This window comes from Lasioglossum baleicum, chromosome 2, assembly GCF_051020765.1.
Source record: "Lasioglossum baleicum chromosome 2, iyLasBale1, whole genome shotgun sequence".
NCBI classification, from domain to species: domain Eukaryota; kingdom Metazoa; phylum Arthropoda; class Insecta; order Hymenoptera; family Halictidae; genus Lasioglossum; species Lasioglossum baleicum.
In genome coordinates, this window is record NC_134930.1 from 20,142,070 (window position 1) to 20,162,818 (window position 20,749).

The following is a 20,749-nucleotide window of genomic DNA, read 5'->3' on the forward strand; positions in this document are numbered from 1 at the left end:
TTGACGGTGCTTCTCCGTATGAATATTCGATTGTTCGGTAATTTATTCCGTTGCGTAATCGAGTCGATAGAAATATCCACGTATCGAGCGAGACAACGGGTAAAATATATACAGGCTAGCGGTTTCCTATGTTCCCATTTTAGTTATTATACAGCAATTTCTGACATCGTTTGAAATTACCATTTTCGACTATGTACAACATTTTTCGGACACCCTGTAGTTTGTTTTGCGGGACGAGCAACACGGATCAGGTTGAAAATAATTACCGAAAGTAATTGTTTACTGACCTGCATCGATCGCGTCGCTTTGCCAAATTAAAGGACTGCGCAGTGCACATTCATTGTTTCATTCCCAGCCAGAAACATTTGCACTCCCGTCTTTAATTCACCGGACACTTATTTTCGATAAAATGGTGATTATAGGATACAAGCTTCCAGCTTGATTTTATTGTTTTATTTTGACTAGATGTTAATCAAAAAATTAAATAGATAACAAAAATAAATATGTACATATACTGTTTGAATAAATGTTGGCAAAAAGTGATCGAGAAATTGTGGGATGATTATTTAACAAAATGGTAATCGAAGAATACAAGCTTCCAGCTTGATTTAATTGTTTTATTTACATATACTGTTTGAATAAATGTTGGAAGAAAGAGATTGAGAAATTGTGGGCTGATTATGGACACACAGCTCAAGAAGTCAGATTGGAAAACAAGAAAATATAAGAATAATAATTAAAATTTAGAAAATGTAGGATATTTTTTGGTCAGATTTGTTTTACATCATTTTTATTTCATAATATAAGTCCTTTAATAACCAAAAATCGTCTGGATCCAACTTTAAACAAGTTGTCTTATGGACGGGAGTGTATAAACGTAGTCTTAATTTTATTTTTTCATTCGTCATGTTTCCTTGATCGACAAATTCGAAAACGCCACTTCGCGAACAGGAAACGAGACTCGATTATCTCGTCTGATGAGAATTTAATGACGCGATTGGATGAATGATAGAGACTTTTCCGCCGAGGAAAATTGAAAATATGATCGTGAACTGTTAATGCAACATCTCGAAAGCGTGATGCGTAGAACTTCCGCGTTACTTCCGTATTGTTTGCACGTTCGTGGAAATAGTTCTCTATTCAAATAACCTTATCGCTTGATAAGGTGTCCGGAGACTGAGTGCTTCTCACGATGCATACGAGTCCTTGGAGATGAGACTGGTGATTCAATAAACGTCCGTCTCCCTCTCGTTCTCTGTCCACCTCCCTCTTCAGCTCTCGAAACAAGAAAAATTGATGTGCATACAATTCTTCTCTGCAGCTTGTTACATCTCGAGAGCGTTTGATGAAATTACTGCTCTAGATTTTCCGAGTTCAAGAATTAACGATAGCCTTGGAACATCTTCTTGCTTTTCTTCAGAATATTTCGGAACGTCTCCCGGAATATTTCTATCAGGAAAAGTCGCTGAATGATAAATATTTTTTATTCGAATCATGTTTTTCGATCGTGCCGAAGCGTTGCTCGGTGAAAATTGCTCGTGAACTGCGACTTACAATTAGTAGCCGATGCGGCGTTGCGCTCTTCATGTTTATTTATGGTCCGCGAAAAAATAGTTCGTGATTACACATCGCGCGATGTGTCGACAGGTTTGCTCCACCGAGTAGCATAGGCTGACACGGTGACGAAATTTTTCGTAACAACACGCTCGCAGTATTCTGCTTCATTTCATTCACAGAGCTACCGAGAATTCCCTTTTAGAACTTGTCACACCGCCGAGTCATGACCATCGACACAGTATAACACCTGCAATTGCGCTAGCTTTGCTAAAAAATGGTGTCATTGTTGCAATACGTTCGAGAAGTTCGGGGATCTCTTGTGCAACTAAATGCGAACGCATAATTAAACACTGATACATCTTCTCTCGCCATTTTTAAACGTGATTAAAAGAATTTTTTAGCTAATAGAGATTTTTCAGCAAAATCAAACAGTTTTACGGGTCATAAATCTTTTATTATAACATATATTCAGCGAATAACAATTGTAAGACAAATAATACAGTCATTGGCACAGTAAGAAGTAAACGTTGAACAGGCTATTTGTTTTATAATTACACATATACGTACTTATTACATCTGTAGTACAATCCAGTTGTAATGCCGATTCGGATGTCGCGTCGAACGTTTCGCGAAAGCCGTGGATATCGACGCGCGACCGCGATTGCCAAGAAACGGGAGATTAAAGACCTCCGTAAACACGCGTTAAAGATAAATCGGCCAGTTTTTATTGTTGCAATCGCCGTATCCGCGATGCAACCGGGCCAAACAAACAAACAACCAATCGTAAACAGACGATCCGCACCGAAAAATCGAAACGGAGAATTACCAATGGATGGTCAGATAACTGAATCGTGCTCGATAGAAAGCCAACTGTGTTTTTCTTTTATGTGGATTAATAAGAACTCGGGGCATACAAATCTCGGGCTGAGGGAAAACCGGTTCCATCATCGTCCGCGTCCACTGCAAGTAGAAACAGTCGACAGTAGCCAGACAGCGCGCAGTGGGCCATTTCTACAGCGAACCGGATTAATATTCGGACGCTCCAGAAAAGACGATAAGTTTTTAAATATTGTACCATACGATTTGAACATTTTTGGGAAGCTAGAGCAATTTGTTTACTGCAGGATGTGAAATGAAATTTTTTCCAAAAATGCAATTATTCGGAATTGTAGAGAAAATACTAAAAGTGTATTTTGCAACTTCTTTATGTGGGCCTATATTGATTGATAGATCTGTTAATAGTTAATAGTTAATAGACAGCGGATTTTATGCACATTTATAACGAAAATGAGTAGGTGTAATTCGAGAAGAATTTAAAATGAAAATCAATTTTCATATCACCCCAGTTTGTTGCAATTCAATTTGTCTGTTGATTCATTCAATATCTCATTCAATACTTAAATGTGTGTATTTATTAAATTAAATTTGTCTATTGATTCTCATCCAATATCTTATTCAATACTTAAATGTGTAGTAATTGATTAGTGGACCCAGCGGATTTTATACATTTATTACACTCTATTAATAACACACTAACATATTTAATAAGATAAACAATATTTGTCTCTTAGTCACCACTCGAGCGCCAAGAGTTAATTTTTCCGTTTCGATTTTCTGATAAAAATCGGACAACAGCCGACGTCCTCGAGACGGTTTCTTTCCTCGTCGAGTTTATAGGAGTGCCGTAAATCGTCAGCGACGCGTTCGTCAAACATTGTTATCTGTCGTTCCTGGTTCTCTTTATTTCTGTCTCGCGCGATGCTCGACGATAACGATATTGGCGCACGTTTGATCCAAAAATCCCGGCGGCGCTTCAAGTGTAGTTTACTTTCCGACAGCGGCGCCCGGAAAACTCGTGGCGAACGATTCTCAGATAACGATAAGGGGAGACGTATCGTTAGCGATCTCGAGAATCATACTCATTCACAAGGTATTCCTTGCGACCACGTGTTTCCCGACTGACTTTGTTACGTGTGCGGTAATATATTATCGCGGTTGCCTTACCACATACACGCACAGAGCCACTTCCTCGGTTCGTAGACAACAAAAGTCGTGGAAAAACACGAAGTTCGTGAGCGGTGGCATTGGTTGCTGTTCGAAATCGGATGCGTCGAAGCGCGTGTAACAATGTTTACCGCTATAGGTATGATAGTATCGCGTGGCATCGTAGTACGGTCCTCTCGCCAGAAACATGCGTCACTCATTATTTCAGAATGCACATCGGCCTACTGAGAATCGCTCGACGGCTTCGATCGAATTTTTAACCCTCCGCGATCGTCACCTCGAATATTTCGCCTGTCGAGGGGAAACTGGGAGAACCCATTTTCCTTTGTCGATTGCTAGACAGCGGATTTTATGCTTTTATGACAAAACTAGCTTTCGCACGCGGCTTCGCTTGCACAGGAAACCGTTCAATGCCCTCGGAAATTGATATTGTTTCCCCGTAAAACCTTTTAACCCCCCATTCACCCCTATAGAGTTTTAATTTTATGTCTCATGTCGCCATCTTAGATTTCAAATCCCCTTTTCACCCCCTTAGGGGATCAATTTTTTACAATGCCGAGACAGTACAAATGGTTAAATTGCGGATTTGGCGCATTTACAATAAAAACGATTAGATGAAATGCAGACTTCTCGTTTCCAGCTCGTTGCGATGATTAGGAAACCAAGTAAATGTCTACACATGTTCTGTAATTAATGCAGATAATGGTGTCGGTGAAATTTTAAGCATTTTACCGTTTCAAATTTCGCTTCACGGAAATGCATAAAATACGCAGTCTAATTAATATAGCTGCGCGGCAACAGGTGGGAGTGAAATTTCGGAGGTGATTTTCCCCCGGCGATGTAATGCGCGCAACCGTAATATCCTACATCGCAGTTGCACATTCGATGACCGCAGCCTCGAGTTCGACGTGTCAACAACAGCAGGTGTCATCGAAATGAACACGTCGTAAACCGGATTAAATGTCCTGCATTTTTCGCGATAAGAAGATTGTCTTGATATATATAGATATTAATTGCAAATAACTCGACCGTATTCGTACGTGAAAACAAATGTTCTGTTTGTTTCGAGGGCATCGATATCGTCGTGACTTTTTGTTTAAAGTTCCCGATTAAAATTCTATATATAGATTTATTACCGTAACATTAAGACGCGATTACCTCGGCAGATATTTAGCAATTAAATAAAAAGAGATATCACAATTGCAGACCTCGATAGTGATTTACCATTCCAATGCGGAGCCGACCTGTAATTATTCCCGACGAACGTTAAATCGCGACAATAACTTGCAAATAACATTTATGTACATATTAAATGCGTCGAGATCGTCGCGTAATTGGCACGGCGATCAGCGTGTACGGTAATTTGCTTATATCCGACATTGAGATCGAGGCTGATTGATACTGTGATCTCAAAGAACGTGACTTCGAATCGTAGTTTACCTATTCTCGCGGATCAATATGCATTTCCCTGGTCGTTTGATCTCGTTAAACTTCAGACATAAAATGTTCGATATCGTGACGTTCGTAAACACGAATAGAAAGAACCGTGCTTCTAATTGGAACTGGCCAGCGTACATAAACTGAAACGATGGTATCCTTAAAATAGACTGCACTCGAGTATCCGGCAATAATAATACTCCGCGCGCATGATTTCCGCGTCGTTTCGCCGACGGCGCCGGTATTTATACTAAAGCGTCGCTGAAAATAGACGCGGCGATTTTTCATTCGAACATCGGAATGCACGAGATGACGAGTCCAGCAATAAACCTGCCACATGACCTTCCAGAAGTCTTCCGGATTTTTTGTTTCACGATTATCGAAATTGTAAAGATGCTTGCGTGGTAAATTATTACAATATGAACCGCACAAAGTTCAAATTTTGATGAGTTCACCACTAAACCTACATCTTCCAGAAATCTTTCAGATTTTTCATTGTATGATTATTGGAATTATAAAGATGCTTTCGTGGTAAATTATCAAACAAATATATGTATCTAGTAGCGCGGATGTTACAATATGAGCCGCGCAAAGTTCAAATAAATTTAATCTTGTTAGTTTTATAGGGCAACATGTACCGGCTACTTTTAAAGCTTGGTAGGTTTAGTGTTAAGACATGTTAACGTTAAAATTTTGTATTTTTTCAAGTCTCGGTAGAACCTTAATTATCTGGCTGTACCTGTTCCATAATTCGAATAGCTTCCTGCTGTGTTCGCGCCAGAGTTGTGCAGAATTACTCCAGGAATTATAATCACATTGTAATTCAGTCGTATTGTAATTTATAATTCAGATCTTCATTCGATTAAATTATAATGTAATTCGTAATTGGAGCACAATTATAAAACACTTTGTAATTAAATTACAATGTAATTCGTAATTGGAGCACAATTATAAAACACTTTGTAATTAAATTACAATGTAATTCGTAATTGGAGTACAATTATAAAATAGCGTTACGTATTATGGAGGAGGGCGAGGAATAGAAACTACGCGGCATAGACAGCAAACAAGTTTATGAAAGAAAAACATAAAAATCTATCGCGCTTCTTCAAAGTTCTGGGCTGTAATTTGTAGAGATGTATTTTAATTATATTGTATTTCAATTACGCATCTGATTGAAATACTTAGTAATACGTAGAAATACTTAGTAATTGAATTATGTAATTCAGTTACGACGTAGTTGAATTGCTATAAGCATAATTGAAATACAATGTAATTGAATTAGCACAACTCTGGTACACGCCACACCTTTTGAGTCTGCACACAACAGACTCTCGCTATTCAGTTTGACCTAGTGGGAGCAACACAACCGAACATAGAGTCGTCGAAAGCCCTTTGTCTCGAGTCTGGATACCAGCCAAGTTCGATTACAAATTTATAACTATGGCGTGCCAGTAACTTATGGGCACACAAGCACTCGTTGTACCTATACATCCTTCTACATCGTAAAATTGATTATTCAATGTTATCTGCTTTCACTTGTTCGCTTACTTCGTAGAAGCATAACTTGTTTATCGATTCTGCTAGATCAACATCCGCAAAAGTGTCGGCCGTCTGTTGTCCATTTGCCAATATGCCCAACTGTCGACACTGTATTTCAACAAACATTAATCACTTGGACCGATCATGTCGCTTAATATTAACTACGCTTTCGGTAAGATTATTAGTGGATCTTTATGCATTTATGGCTCCTGTGTGAAAAATGGTCAGAAAATGCTAGAATATAGCATTCGACGAAGCTTGGTGCGATTTTTATTCATTTTAGGTATACGAAGGCTACTACCACTAAAAATAACATTTTATTCGTAACACTTTATACGTAGGTCATCAGCTTTAATTACAATCTGGTAGCGGCACTTATTGCAGACCACGGGACACGGCTCGATCATTCGCGAGACATAAAACCGAAGAAAGTTGGTTTCTATTCAAATACGTTTCGTTAATACGCGTGCGAATGTGCGGCGGGGTTATAGGTCATTTTAGATCGCTGCCATTCTAGAAAAGTCATCGCGATGTCACGCATCGTTCGAGGTTTGCGCACGTGCAGTTGGGAAACGCTTGTATGTTGATCAACGAACGTATGCGAACCGAGAATTGTTGACACTGCAAGTGTCGTACTGAACGTTTCCTGGGTCAAGAAGTTTTTCGCATTCCAGATCTTGTTAGAGTCCCGTAGTTACTCTAACCTCGTTCATTTTTCCCTGAATAGTGACCTAGGTATATTTTTATTTTGGATGACTCGACTTTTCACTTATTTAGCTTTGCCACGCATGATTGTTAACATTGAACCTAGCAGTGCCGCGGTTAAATGACCGGTTTTATACTTTTCATCTTACAATTAAAGGTGTCATTTGTATGGAAGAAGTTCGAGCTTGACTTTCTGTTTTTCTCAGCCTGGGGTGCATTCGCATCCTATACACGGAGAAAGGGTTAAATGAAAAAATTGATATCGGTAAAAGGAATAGTTAAAGTTACAATCCTGAGTTTATGGGATCTAAAGATGCACCTAATATCTAAGAATAAACCTGGAAGATCGATACTTTGATGAGTGACCCCTAAACCTCTTCGTCCAAAGAAAGACGGTGTTCATGGCAAGTTGCATAATCGATCGAAGACGTGTTCGACGACGTTTCGTAGGGTGTGTCGCTGGTCATCGACTTTATCACTGAACTCGCGATGACTCGTTCTCGAAACCGTTTTTAACGCCTTCATTTGTCTTGTTAAAGAATCGTTCAATATCTTTAAGTTTGAATTACTATCATTCAATTTTCCACATGACTGGTTACATGGAACTTTACATGATAAATAATTACTTTAATGCAAAATAGATATTTGCTAGTATAGTCGACACCGTTGTTTATGCTTAAAGTACTAAAGTCAAAGTTTTCTTTTCAAGTTAAAAGTTAAATTCGCTGAAATATTGATCGGATCCAGTGGCTGCATTTAATGACTTTCGTATGTTGATTTTTCTAGTGCTGGGGGTCTCGTGACTGCGGTAGCGCCTGTGGTAATTAGCGGAAATGGCATCTGGGTCGGATGGCCGGGAGTGCACATGGAAAACCCGGATGAACCGATCCCGGAGTCGGATCCCACTGATCGTACACCGACGGCTGGTCTGTTGTCCCGCAAGGTAAGCTATTTTTGCTTATACCGGCTGTTAAAAAAGATGTGTTCTCTTCGATTCCACTCATTCGTTCAGTTGCCAAAGACAGCGAACAGAATTACTATCGAACTGATAACACTCGATCTTCTCGGAAAGCGCATGAACCAGGATTTCCCAGCTGAAACTTTTCCATCAGCGAGAAGGCTCTCGTACGTTTATCAGACGGTTATCTTCAGGAAGAGAAATCTATTAATTCTATTTACTAATCGATATAAATTTCGTTGCAATACCCCACGAGCCTGTCGCGTGAACGATTACGTTGCACGCCACGCAACACCCACGCGACACGATGATCGCGGTTCACCGGCGGCCCTGTGTCAGCGTTGACCTTGGCATTGATAGTTTTAGCTTGTAGCTGGTGATGATTCACTCTTTCCTCTGTGTCGCCGGTAATGTTCCATTTAGATCGTGTTACCGAAAAATATTCCATCGTACGATTTACCACCGCAATCTTGCTGCGCGTAAAACTCATTCTGGTTTTTAATCAAGAGATTCTCAGAATTAGATGTGAATGCAAAAATCGAATGTAGAAATTTGAGGAATTTTTTTATGTGAAGGCAAATCTGGCTTCGAAAAACAACTTTATCACGTAGGAAACCGATTCTAACATCTCGAAGAAGTTAAAGTCGTTTGGTACAAATAAAAATTGAATTTCAATTAAATAAAAAATTGATTTTTGATTTTAATCATAGAAAGTTTGGACCAAAGTGACGGAGTATTACTGTGACAGTAAATGTTTAAATGGTTAGAAATATTTCAGAATATCGTAATATTGTTTTTAATGCAACACAATCATTAAAGAATGAAATGAATTTTTATTTTATTCCTGCTTGCGCTACAACCGATGCAGAACATTTTCATTTCGCATAAAGATTCGCAGTTTACTTATGAGCAATCCGAGGAAGCAGAATCGATATTAGAGGCGGATCAAGAATCGAGATCACGGTCGTCGATTCGCTACCTCGTTAGTCGGTTTGAACTTGACCTCGACCAGCTGATGGAGAGTCGGTCCGAGTTAATCGACGTTAATGACCACCAACCGAATCGATGAGTATCGACTTAATCGAATCGTGGTGCGCCGAAGAACAAATTTGATTCCTCGTGCAACGACTCAATTGTCTTCTCATTGCTCGCGTCATTCATTGTTCAAATCGGACCATCTCCTGACGCTCGAAACACCAATGACTTGCATTGCTCTATTCTTACCAGCGCTATAAAAAGAGGAAATTTTAATCATATGAATAAATAGATCGTTCAGCGTCTTATTCATTGGAACTTCTTTAATATTCTACAACTTGTACTTTTTTTGTGAAGTTACAACTGCAATAAATCTAAGGATTCGTGCATCTTTCAATGCCTGTATTTTCCCCCGCATTAACCGACTTTGATGAAATCTTCCGAATATGTGTTATCGACACAGATCTAAAAAAAGTATTTTTTAAATTTTCAATATAGGCCCGCAATTGCTATTTCCTCAAAATTTTTTATCACGTCATGTAATAAACTAATTGTTCCAACTTCTGAAAAAAGCTCCAAAATTAAAGAAGTTATCGTCTTCTTACGAGTGTCCGGATATCAATCGGCACGATTGTTGTACACTTTTCTACAGCGAGTGGAAAAATAAGCCAACAAGAATGATTTATTTCACGAATCGATAAAAACTTGGGTAGCTGTTGACCTGGCACGTGGCGCGTTCCCGGCAGAAAAATGGGGTCCCGAGTTAAACTCTGCCAAAAACCAATTTTTCAAGTGATAATTGTTGCCGCGCGAGATATTGCCACAGAGATTTCTCGGAAACAGTTTTGTCGTGGATGGGGAAACAAGCTGTCAGATGTTCACGAGGCAGACCTTGAGGCGATTCCGATCGATCAAACATCCGTTGTGACCTTATTCGGGATATCACGGCGAAGAAATATTGGTGTAACTCCTTAAATGGGTCTGGCGAGTGTCGATCATCTCGGACTCGAATGGATCTGTGGCAAGGATCCACGATTATCGTGTCGCGGGGTCGGATCAGGTTATCGGTGGCATGACGCTAGCGAATCTCGCAGCGATTTATCATTCGCATAGGGATCGCGCCTACGCTCGATAAATGGTCCTTGCGATTAGGGTGGTCATGCGTTCCGATTTTCTCTCGTTGTCTTATCTGATGAGGCTCCCGTTACTTTTCCCCCCACTCTTCTTGCTCACCACATTCTTCCCTAGATTATTCTTTGCTTATTATTGACACATTGTTCGCGTGCTGATTTACGTTCTCTTTCTCATTCGGTGGAATGGGGACAAGCCGCTTCCTATCGCGGAGGAGTATAATACGAATGTGTACCACATTCTTTATACTTTGTTTATTGACGCACTGTTTACATGGCAATTTATTTTGATTCCTCGCTTTACACAGTGGAGGGAAAAACTTGCTTCTACCGCTTCGTAATGTTCAGGCAAATGTGTATTCAATTCTTTATACTCTGTTTAATAACGTGCTGTTTACGCGGCGATTTATTTGTGCTTTCATTTTATAAAATGGAGCAAAGCTCCATCGTACTCCGAAGAACTTTATCAAGCCTTGCCTCGTACCAGATGCTATATAATTTATTCATTAATTAACACGTTGCTCTAATTTAGGTCCATTTTTCATTCTTACGGAGTCGGAGAAGTTTCTCCATTTCATAAAATGAGGAATGGCTTCCTTCTAAAAGCGACCGAAATGGCAAGCCTCTATTTATTTAGATTTTGTGCAATTGTTCTTAGAATATGTGTCTGGATGAAGAAATTTATCGAACCAATATTAATTAATAAAGACCAATACGAAAATGAAAAATATGAAACCGGTCGTTTGACCGGCAGTGGTTATGATTTACATGACTTAGACCACTTTCATACTTATGGGCAAATATAAGAAACGCTTATTTTTATATAAAACTTTTACAGAAACAAGTACGTAATGTACAACAAAAATAAGTACTTCGAGATGAACAGTTTATCCAAAAACAATTTCCAACCTATTAGAAACAAGAAATATACGACTCGGATAATTCTGGGCACGCTTAATGTCACACATTGAAAACGAAACAAGTGTTGCGCGAAAATTCAATCGGGAGAAAGAGAAAGGACCGTGGAACGTAGAATCGAAGCCGCGTATAAAAAGTTCGCGTAAACAAAGGGATTGTTTATCGCGTGAACAAGGGAGGAGTGGAAATTCAGTGTCCGCGTTCAGAAAATACTGAAAAAAGCCGTCGATTCAAAGCGACGTTCTTGAAAAGCCGGGAAACAATCAGGCTACGGAGGGTTAACGCTCCCCGTCGATTAGCGTCAGCTCGTCCGTATGATTAATTACATGGTCAACCTAGTTTCGCGATTCGATTCGCGCTTGCTTACGTCGGAATTTCGCGACGTTCACACCCATGCAGCTCGTCGGACGCGAGCGAATTTTTTCGCCGGGATAGCGCGAACGATGTTGTCAACGCGATCTCTCAGCCAGCTTGGCGGGATCCAAGATAACAGAAATACCAACGGAACGCTATCATCGCCGCGCTTCGATCGCGTAGACTCCATTATGTTCTAATAAAACTCATAGGAGATCTCCTGATAAGAAAATAAAGGTAGAAAATTTGTATTTTGCATAAAGATCCGCCGGTCTAGTAATTGATAATGTCATAATTAACAGAGCCACGTATTTTATCCAGCATTTCGCTGGATTATAGCTCATACAATACTTAAATGTTTAATAATTGATTAGATACCGACATATTTAACAATGTAAACAGTATTGCTAAGGGTTAATACATCGAATATTAGCGATTTTCCAATTTCATGCACTAAAAGTGCAGTCAGGCAGACCTGTTATTGACTGCACACGTGTTTCCAGTTATTATACGAAAACATTCGCACACGGATACTTTAACGGAAATGGCGTTTTCAGCGGCGTTCTTTGCGACTCGAATCTTATCGGGAAGCAGCCGACGTGAAAGATATATTTTTAAACAATAAAATCACAGTGATTCCATTGTGAAAGGATAAACTGTTCGTCGAAGCAGATGCTGCCCGGCCTGGAGCGAGCATATCACGATAAACTGCTAACTTTTATTGCATCGTAATCTTGACGGTTTGACATTAGTCGCGCAAAAATCTGCGCGCGAATACAGATATTTTGCAATCTATTGTTCAACATCCACGTACATATAATCCTACATATAAGAACCAGTCAACAGTAGTTGTGGAACAAATTTGGTGTTGGACAGTATGATAGTAGGACCCGTCCGTTTCAAGCAAGTACAACCTGTGTCCCACATGTTCACAATTATGTTTCTTTTTCTCCAGAATTGTTTTTACAACAATTTTATTTCCATTGTACCACATTTCGAACAAAACTGATGGAGACAACTGTCGACAACGCCTCCCTCGTTGTTTTCAGCTAGCCTTTCAATGGTTCGAATACCAGAGTTGCAATTGCTCCGCGTTCGGGAGAGATTAGCAACGTCCGAATCGATAAGGGGCAGTCGTAAACGAGACTTACAACCTAATATTTACACGAAATGTAATCGCCGAGCGATGCACATGCACGTATACATATTTCAAACACTTCGATGCCCTCTCGGACGTCATATATCATCGTATCGATCCAATTTTTGCGTCTCTTAAATTGATACGTCCGAAGGGAACAATACGGTGACGTGTGATGTCCGTCTCGAACTGAGACGGTGTCGATTAACCGACGTCGCTATTCCCGTATGCGACTTAATATAATTATTAATAGAACCGTGCGGGAAGACCTCGAGCGAGTTTTCGTTATCTCGCGATTTTTCTGTCTCTCTCCCTCTCTCTCTTTTCCTTTGACGCATTCCCATTGACCATTAGCGAACATTCAAGAAAAATAAAGGAGCGCCGCGATACGAGAACGGATCTATGCAAACCTTGCTCTTCGGGTTCGTGGTGGTCGTATCGACGCAAGCTGTTTTCAACTCGGTCGGCCAGGGACAAGACTATCGGAGCTTATGTAATTTTTTGCATTTTTCGCGAAACCGAGAAATCAAACGTCGGCGAAGCCGGAGGGGTCAGTGATACTTGCTCGGTGGATTTTCCAGTATCGACCTCGTGACTCGAGTCTATCGAATAAATTACTAGACTGCGGATCTTTATGCAAAATAAAAAATGTTGGCATTGATTGGAAGACACAGGAGTCAAATAAAAATTTCACTCATCTTTTAATTATCTTATTAAAGTGAAACGGTGGCCTTAAAAATCTTTTTAATCCACTGTTTTAAATTGTACGTGCCCATTTTTGTTATAAATGCATAAATCAAATTTTACTTCATCTAAAAGGAAACACAACATATTTGTGAGACTTTAAAATATAGCAAGGGGTTAAGAAAATATTATTCACACGTTACCTAATAAACGAACCCTTCTAACATAAACACAGAAGAAGAATACGTGTAATGGCGGCCGCGTTTCGCAACAGGCGGGGTCAGACGCTTCACAGAAGAAGATTATTCGTTTCGCCTAAGACGGAGATGGTAAACAATCCGGGCACGGCTGCCGAGCGTCAAAAAAACGAACGGAACGATCGAAAACATTTTAATTACGCGTTATCGCGACCGGGAGCTCTCGACGAGCGTCACACGCCCGCGCTGCATTACAATCGACCGATATACAGTGAGACGATTCTTCCCCCTCCCGCCGTTCTTCTTCATCCCCTTGCTGCCGGTTCTTTTATTCAAAACATGTTGTTAAACGTATCTAGCTGTACTATCGCGACAGTCTTATTTGCGAGATTCGTCACGTGCTCCACATCGCGTCGGTCACTTCGATTCAATCCTCTGCAACTCGCGAAGAAAAACTTTCTCGAAGACACGTTTTTTGTTCTCGAAAATGTAGCGTAAACGTTCTCGAAAACGCAGGACAATTTTTGCGGAGGCTGAATCCATCACAGATTTGAAAATTGACTTTCGCAAACGACCACTTGTAGGATTTTTTTTCGCTGTTCCGTAGAACGGGAACGAGGAACAAGTTGGCCCGTGCAAAGCCCTCGTGGTGTACCTTATATTACCGCAAAGTTGGCAGCACTTTTTTCATTCGAGGCTGAATAAAGCACATTAAACTTTTTTTTCGTCTGCAAATACTCTCGGCGCTCCCTCGACCGTCGATGATTAGTTCTTGTGCACTCTCTTCGAGTGAATTTGCGGCGCGAGTTAAGCAGACTTTTTACCAGAATTGAATATCAACAGTGATCCAGCTCGATTCGAAATTGCCTGAACAGTCGAAGTGATTAAACGTAGGTATTATACGAACAGTTTCATCTATCGCGTGGTTGATGTTCCTCGGTGAAAAGAGGTTTCGCGAGAGGAACTTTGTTCCCTGCGAAATGGATCGCACTCTATTTCACTCGATTCACAATTTTAATTAGTGCTTTCACTTCGCATTCTGCTTCTGATTGCCTCGCCGTGATAGCAGACTTTCAGGCTTTCTGTAAAATTCGTCTTTCCCCTCCGAGAGAGCGCTGCAGATCTTCCTTTTTGTTCTCTAACACTTAGGATGATTTGGCGAAGCATTTTCTTCGCAATTTTCGTTACACTGTTTCCATGTTTTTCTGGTGGGAAAGTTTGTTAAAACACTTTTGCACGTCAAAGAGATTCGTGTTTATTTTTCTTCAATTCTAAAAGTAAATACCGTAAACAATATTAAACATAGTCGACCTGGAAACATTGTCTGCGCGCATAAGAGTTTCCGACCAGAGCTTTATTTTTAATTTAATTAATAACCATATGTGTCCCTCTCTCCTTATGCTAATCAATTTCTACGCACCTGAACGTGCTTTGAGATCTCGAGCAGGTTTTCAAACACTTAAATGCATATCCACATATGGATTAATAAATCCTATAAATCGAATATATATTATTGCGAACTCCAATACTATGTAATAGTATTGATTTTTTTAATGGGTCGTTACACACTTTCATAAATAAATTACGCAGGATTAACTGATAATATCGGTACCTTTATACAAGCAGGTTTTTTGTGCATGTGCTTTCTTAGTAATTTACGTGGTCTTTGTGTAAAAGGACCTCGGTCCGTTCATAATAAATAAATAAATAATGATAATAATGAAGTAAAGAGTAAAGAGTAAAAAGTAAAATCTAAAAATCTGTAATGTTTCGAAGCCATACGCGAGTCGATATGGGAAAAATAAGAAAGCGAAACCGTGCTCTTAAGGAAAGTGATAAGGAATTGTTTGAGCAATTAATTAACTAACAAATGATTCGATAACGGCCGAAGAGACTGTGACAATTTCCTCCCGTTCGTCGTTAATCGCTCGTTATCCACCGGTCTTGGTTTGTTTATTGGCGACGCGGCCTTCTTGATTCGCGGGCTCGTGAAAACACGTTCTTTCGATCGCTGATTGACGTAAGCGCCAATGAGAGGGCTAATCGCTAATGGGACCGTTATTAATGTCCCCTCGCGTAGACATAACTGTCGAGGGTGGCGAATCTGACGTAGCATAATCGAGACAGAAGCAAAACGTTTTGCGACGTCCGATGCATCAAACGCTATAGATCGACTGGCGCACGATTCGTTTGACGAACTTCATTTGAAAATGCATGGATTAAAGGGTGAATTAAACAGAAAAAATGTCCAATTTAGTTTCCGTTTGAGCGCAGCTTCGTTTTTCAGGGAATTTAGTCGAAATTGGCGGATACGCGTGATGCAGAACATGATTGAGCCGTCAGGTCTGATCGTTACTCGCTGTTTCTACTTGCCACGAGCGGCGACCACAATGTCGCTTGCCCTCGATCGATCTAGATATCTATAGTTCTCGGTTTATATCAAATTATTGGGAAAAACTTCGAGTGACATAACGCCGATAACGTTCGAAAAGTAAACTACGTACAAATGTACAACGACTCCCACTAATATTCGCCGCTCTTAAAATGACGATAACTTTCTTCATGGTGGACCATACGATTTGAACTTTTTCGAGAAGTTAGATCAATCAGTTTGCTAGACAACGTGGACAAATTCTTTTAGGAAAAACGCGAGTTATCGGTATTGCAGAGAAAACACGTTTCGAAGATCTGTATCAATGAAACACAATGCGAAAATTTCTTTTCACATCGTGCACCGAACTAATTTCTCTAATTTCTCAAAATCGTTATCCGAATCGTATAGTCAACTGTTAAAAAAGTTATAAGTTGTTTAAGAGAATCGGACTTTTCGATCGATCGATTTTTCAGTACCGTCTCTCTCGTCGAAGTTATCTTCCAAATTACCGCTCGTGTCAAGATATTACGACACCGTCGCGACGACCGGCAATGTTTACAAACATTACGAAGGAGAGGAGTAATCAATAACGTAGCGACACGAGCAGGAAAATAGTATTCTGTCGTGTCGTGCATGCGTAAACCGGACTCTTGAAAGGAATTTTCTTGAGACGCAACCTTGAACGGACGTGTCTCATTTATGTCTATTGTTCGTGCCGGTGATATTACGAAAATTGTGTAAGTCGTACACTTTTGCTGCGAGATACGTACACTTTAACATTTGAACATATATCACAAAATATTTTCCCATTATCGAACAAAATCGTTGTGACCTTTATATGTCGCAGTACGACACAATTTTATGAATAACTTTAGATGACTTCTACCATTTTCTGAACTGATGAAAGCTTTTGAAAGTGACATACATTTATTCAATATTATTTTTCGTTTTTCGACTTCCACCATTTTCATAATAACCAGCAGATTTGCACGCAGCGATCTCTGTCGTAACGCGAATTCGTTACTGTCATTGTTATGAGGTTCGTTAATCAGTTCGATAATTATCCGTTAATTATATCGCCTTTTGGTAATACGGTTTCTTCGTAAATATTTATGTCCATGTAATAACAAGGAGATAAGTGCACTTGTATTATCTGGTTTCAACAAGTGGTTGCGTATTGTTAAGCAGTAGTTGTTCTTGACACTTTCCTCGTTCGATATTTTCTATCTATTAATTAAGGAACAACTTGTCTTCTTCCTCCTCGATCACAGAATCTGCATATTCCCGCTGTCGCTTACCCGCACAACCTAATGCGTTTACCGTTCCGATTAGATTTCTATTTCTATCGTGTCTTAAGTCGCAGAGATTCGTTCAATTGCTACGAACGAGCGAGTCGAACGTAACGCATAACTTGGCGACTGTTTAAATCGACGTCGACGGCCAGCGTCGATCGTGTCGCAGACTTTTGCACGTTATCGTCGTTGGTATTCTGTACGTCGGCAACAATGTGACAAACAATTTCCTTGCCTTATCTGGACGCAACAGAAACACTGCGAACGCATCGCAACTTTAACCCTTCGTCTCGATCATTTCGTCACGAACGCTGCATTGTCGATAACTTATTGCGAAAATGATCGTTTGTTTTGGAAGTTCACTCGCTGGGAATAAAATATTTCTTGGTACATGAACGACTGTTCTTGCGACTGAGATTTTAATATTTGTCTGTCCAGGTTGTAGCAGTGCACGTCGAACCGGTGATTTTCGACTCGTACTACAACGGTTGTTGCAATGGCACCTTCTGGCCGTTGTTCCACTCGATGCCCGACCGGGCGACCTTCACCGCCGACCATTGGCGAGCGTATTCCAGGGTCAACGAGGAATTCGCCGCGAAGACGGTAAGCGCCCCATTCCGGGATATAATCTTGTTCCCAATAATAGTGTAAAGACCGGAATAAAAACCTTCTAGGGTGAAAGCAGAGCTGGGGAACATAGTATTTTAAATAGTAAATAGTAAATTCTTTAAATTGCTGAAATAAGAAATATTAAATAAGTAATGCGATTTCTAAAAGTATTAGCTATAACGATGCAAAAAATAAAATATTCTATTTTGTGTTTCAGATTATTAAAATAGAAATATTTTATTGTTAATTGTTAAAATTTTATTTCGAGATTCAGATTGTTCAAATAGAAGTATACAATACTTCTTTTTAAATTACAAATTTCGAGGTGTTCAGATTGTTCAAATAAAATACTATTTTCTTTGAGCAAAATAAAATCTAAAATATTAAATAGTATTTCAAATATTTTTTTCGCCAAATAATGCCCATCTCTGCGTGAAAGGTATGTCTCGATTTCGCAATTAAAGTTCCTCGAGTCCCAACGATTAAACTCTATAAATCGAGGACTAGCTGTACAGATTACGATTCAACGCGGATAGGATAATCTTCCGGGATACCGTCGCACGCATAACAACTAACAACCGGCTTGCTTGTTGATTCAGGTCGGAGCGCTCGAGCAGATTCACAAAGAGCAGGAAAATCAATCGATCGGCACGCCGTTGGTCTGGGTGCACGACTATCATCTAATGTTAGCCGCCAACTGGATCCGGCAAGCTGCCGACGAGAAGAATCTAAAATTGAAGCTGGGTTTCTTCCTCCACATCCCGTTCCCACCATGGGACATATTCAGGTTGTTCCCATGGGCCGATGAAATCCTTCAGGGAATGCTGGGTGAGCTTTTCCGTTTACGGAATTCGTTGATTTGCATTCGATGGTAGGAGATCCCATTTTTCACGAACGTACAATCGCATGCTAGGTTGCGACATGGTCGGTTTTCACATTCAGGACTACTGTCTGAACTTCGTCGATTGCTGCCAAAGAAGCCTCGGCTGTAGAGTCGACCGGAAGAACTTGTTGGTGGAACACGGTGGACGAACCGTCCGTGTCAGACCACTGCCGATAGGCATTCCCTTCGACAGATTCGTCTCGCTGGCCGAGACAGCCAACAAAGTGATGTTGACTAATCAGAAGATCGTACTGGGCGTTGATCGTCTCGATTACACGAAGGGACTGGTCCACAGACTGAAAGCCTTCGAGATGCTCCTGGAGAAGCACCCCGAGCACCGTGAACAGGTAACTCGTCGCTAGATAACGGATTCTATGCATTTATGACAAAGATTAACAAAACCAATAAGTAGAATTTATTAGATTCTGTTTAGCATTTATTATGGACTCTGTTTCGAATTTTCATCACGATTCAGACACGGTATTTTAAGGCAAGGGGCGAAGAGGGACAATAGATTTGTATTGCATTCCAGTTTGCTGGAATTCCGATGGAAATTTTGTTATTTTGCAGAATTTATTGTAAGGCAAAGGATTCAGACAGAAAATAGATTTGTATTGCATTCCAGTTTGTTGGAATTCCGGTAGAAATTTTGTTGTTTCGCATAAAGATCCGCTGCCTCCTCATCATTTCAGTAAAGATGTTGAAATCGTTGTTCCCTTTCAGGTAACCATGCTCCAAATTGCCGTGCCATCGAGAACCGACGTGCGCGAGTATCAGGATCTGAAACTGGAGATGGACCAGCTGATTGGCTGCATCAACGGTCGCTTCACGACACCGAACTGGTCGCCGATTCGGTATATTTACGGTTGCGTTAGCCAGAACGAGTTAGCAGCCTTCTACAGGGATGCTGCGGTTGCTCTTGTCACACCGCTCAGGGATGGGATGAACCTGGTAGCGAAAGAGTTCGTCGCCTGCCAGATCAACACACCGCCAGGTGTGCTGATCGTCTCGCCATTCGCTGGCGCTGGAGAGATGATGCACGAAGCCTTGATCTGCAATCCTTACGAAATTGACGAAGCGGCGGAAGTTATACACAGGTATATAGTTCGCGAAGCTTGTCTGTATAAAAATGCACGAAGCACATCATCATACTAACTCGTTGCTACGTTGCAGAGCTCTTACCATGCCGGAAGACGAACGTACGTTGAGGATGAATTATCTGCGACGTCGCGAGAGAATCTACGACGTGAATTACTGGATGAAATCGTTCCTGCAAGTGATGGGCTCGCTCGAAGAACACGACTCTGTCGGCGCGACGACGATGCAACCCGTGACCATAGACGATTTCGATGACTATTTGAGCAAGTATGTATCATTGGAGTTATCAGATGTGCATGACTGGGCCCGACCAGAGCACACGCTTCAGCGGGAACCAATAATGTACGATCAAGATACTGTTCTCAGGTGTTAAACGATGGTGACACTAAGATAATCCATATCCAACAATTAATCGCACTTTAATGTGTATCGGCAAATTATCGATCGCTATGCCTGCGAGCGTCGGTAGGTTTGCCTGTACATTATTCGATGGGGATGCTTCTAAATACTATTTGATCTCGCGTACTGAAATAGTTACGAGGAATGATCTCGAACTTGGAGATTCAAACGATTATGGAACTTTGGGGATGTGTGGCGCGCATCTCAGATAGCGCAAAGACATCTTAAAGACTTAACCCCTTGTCGTATTTTAACGAGTCTGTCTCGTCGTGAAGTCTAACAAATATGAATGTTACTGTAACTGTAAAGAAAATGGCACGGCAAGGGGTTCAGACGTCTTTAAAAACGTCTCGAGAAAGACGACTTCGAGAGGTCGCGTGCTATCCGGGACGTGAATTTCCGGGTTCGTGAAATAGATCGCGATACAACCGAAAATACGAACGAGTTTTTATTATATAAAGCATGAGTTTGGGTACGTCGCAGCGTGGGAGAACA

General features: G+C 40.6%; 1 protein-coding gene across 4 annotated transcripts in view; it reads left to right on the top strand.

Annotated features, from left to right (window-relative positions):
* The window catches only part of Tps1 (Trehalose-6-phosphate synthase 1), a 35,362-nt gene that overhangs the window by 11,432 nt on the left and 3,181 nt on the right, over positions 1–20,749 (top strand). For all 4 annotated transcript variants that reach the window (XM_076440214.1, XM_076440223.1, XM_076440198.1 and 1 more), the window contains 6 exons: positions 8,032–8,188; positions 17,704–17,868; positions 18,474–18,702; positions 18,788–19,104; positions 19,481–19,854; positions 19,931–20,122. In XM_076440214.1, the coding sequence (XP_076296329.1) occupies positions 8,032–8,188; positions 17,704–17,868; positions 18,474–18,702; positions 18,788–19,104; positions 19,481–19,854; positions 19,931–20,122 (1,434 nt within the window). The remainder of the gene's footprint in view (positions 1–8,031; positions 8,189–17,703; positions 17,869–18,473; positions 18,703–18,787; positions 19,105–19,480; positions 19,855–19,930; positions 20,123–20,749) is intronic.